The sequence below is a fragment of the Plasmopara halstedii genome, assembly GCF_900000015.1.
Source record: "Plasmopara halstedii genome assembly, contig: Scaffold_555, whole genome shotgun sequence".
Lineage (NCBI taxonomy): Eukaryota > Oomycota > Peronosporomycetes > Peronosporales > Peronosporaceae > Plasmopara > Plasmopara halstedii.
The window spans coordinates 332,362-334,245 of record NW_020187475.1 but is presented as its reverse complement, the minus strand read 5'-3'; the positions used below and the strand labels follow the sequence as shown (position 1 = coordinate 334,245).

The following is a 1,884-nucleotide window of genomic DNA, read 5'->3' as shown; positions in this document are numbered from 1 at the left end:
ATGACGATGGACATCAGAGGGGAATCGGCCTTGCTCTTCAACGTGTACGCACCGACGGATCGAGATCAGCGCGAGGCTCTCTTCACCGCGCTCGGTGAGCTGAAACTCGAACATGATGGACCTGTTCTCATAGGTGGAGATTTCAACTGTACGGTGAGCCCGCGTACAGACCGGTCATATCAACCGACGGCGAATGATCAGTTCTCACCAGCACTGATGGCTCTACTACAAAAATGGAGCCTAGCGGATGCGCTGGAGCGCGAAGTGCTTGACGCGAACGATCCAAGAGAAGTGGAAGCCTTCCAAGTGGCACATCACACTCATAAGTACACGTTACCAGGGGTGAGAATGCTAGTAGCAGAATAGATAGATGGTACGTCTCCGGCGGACACGACAGCTGGATTCGACAGGTATCCAGTGTGATTTCAAGTCCAAGTTCGAATCACGATGGAGTCTCACCGAAGTTAGCCCCACGAAGTCGGACAATCCAAGTGAAAAAGCGACCGACGTGCTACCCGGTTCCCGATTACGCGCTGGAGTGTGCCCAATTCATGGAAGCAGAGTCTTTCGATGATACAGAGGCTCAGACCAGGTTCAGCTTATACACGGTCAATCTTCACGCGCAAAAAGGATGGCTCACTGGTGGGATCGTGCGAAACGAGCATTAATCAGAGGGTACAAAATTTGCAAGCGCACATGCGCAGCAAAAATGCGGGCCGGATATCGACAGCGACTGCGACGTCCTTACTCTAGCCTTGACACAGCAACGCGGTTGCCCTCCAACAACGCTGAGTGCCAAGACTCAGGTGGTACGCAAGCAGGCTGCCTACGCGAAGAAATCAGTGGCTGTCAAGACAAATGGAAAGAATCAAAAGCACGACGTTTGAGACAAAAGCACGACGTTTGAGACAAAAGCACGCACTTTTCCCCAAAAACCGACAGCGGACTTCTACAAGCGCATTGCAACCAAGTATGGCGACAATGTGGTATATAACCTTGACAATGCAAGACAGATGCTCCCCCGACGGAGCTAGCGAATGCTATGGCATTCGGATTGTCTTTCATCATGCAACAACAGCATGCAGAGTCCCGACTGGTTGACGATCATATCGCCAGCATCCGACCACCGAGAAGGATCGCTGATCTGGAAGAGCTTGACGCCCAAGTTTCCTTGGACGAAGTTCGAGCGGCTATCAAACGGTGCATACGCGGAAAGTCCTACGGCCCGGATGGTCTAGGTAACACGTGGTATCGAGACCACTGCGACCGCATTGCTTCAATTCTTGTGAAGCTGTTCAACGACTGGTTACAGGCTGGTGTTGTCCCAGACTCCTTCGGCGAGGCGAATATTCAGTGCATCAAGAAATCGAAAACAGCGACTGACCCCATTGGACCATCGGCCAATTGCCTTGCTGAACTTAGATTACAAGATCTACACAGGATTTTCGCAACGAGACTTCAGCACTTTCTGCCGAAACTCATTCACAGAGAAAATTCGGCTTTGTACCGGGACGCCAGCTCAGCACTGCAGTGGGCATGTTCACAGCGCTACGGAAACATGAAATCTGCACGGAGATGTCCAGCGGATCGATCTCCCTACTACTCGACTTCGCCAAAGCCTACGACTTCCTGAACAGTGATTACATCATCACCACTCTTCGTCGGTACGGGTTCTCTCAGCGCTTCTGCGTGATGATAGAAAGCATTCCATGGAACCACGGGCTTCTTCTTGGTCAGCGGATACAGCTTCTTCAAGCTAACGCTAAGCAGCGGGATACGACAAGGCTGTCCATTGGCACCGTTGCTATTCGTCGTAGCACTGGACGTATTGTACAGAGTGCCGGATTTACAAGGTATCGCACTTCAAGCACACAACGAAGGAAC

General features: G+C 51.6%; 1 protein-coding gene across 1 annotated transcript; it reads left to right on the top strand.

The window, feature by feature from the left end:
- Window positions 1-887, top strand: PHALS_11593 (Endonuclease/exonuclease/phosphatase; the record flags this gene model as incomplete). Its single annotated transcript, XM_024726978.1, has 3 exons — window positions 1-342; window positions 411-650; window positions 705-887. The coding sequence occupies 3 exons, from the start codon at window positions 1-3 to the stop codon at window positions 885-887; spliced, it is 765 nt and encodes a 254-aa protein (XP_024577601.1).
- Window positions 888-1,884: the final 997 nt, after the last annotated feature.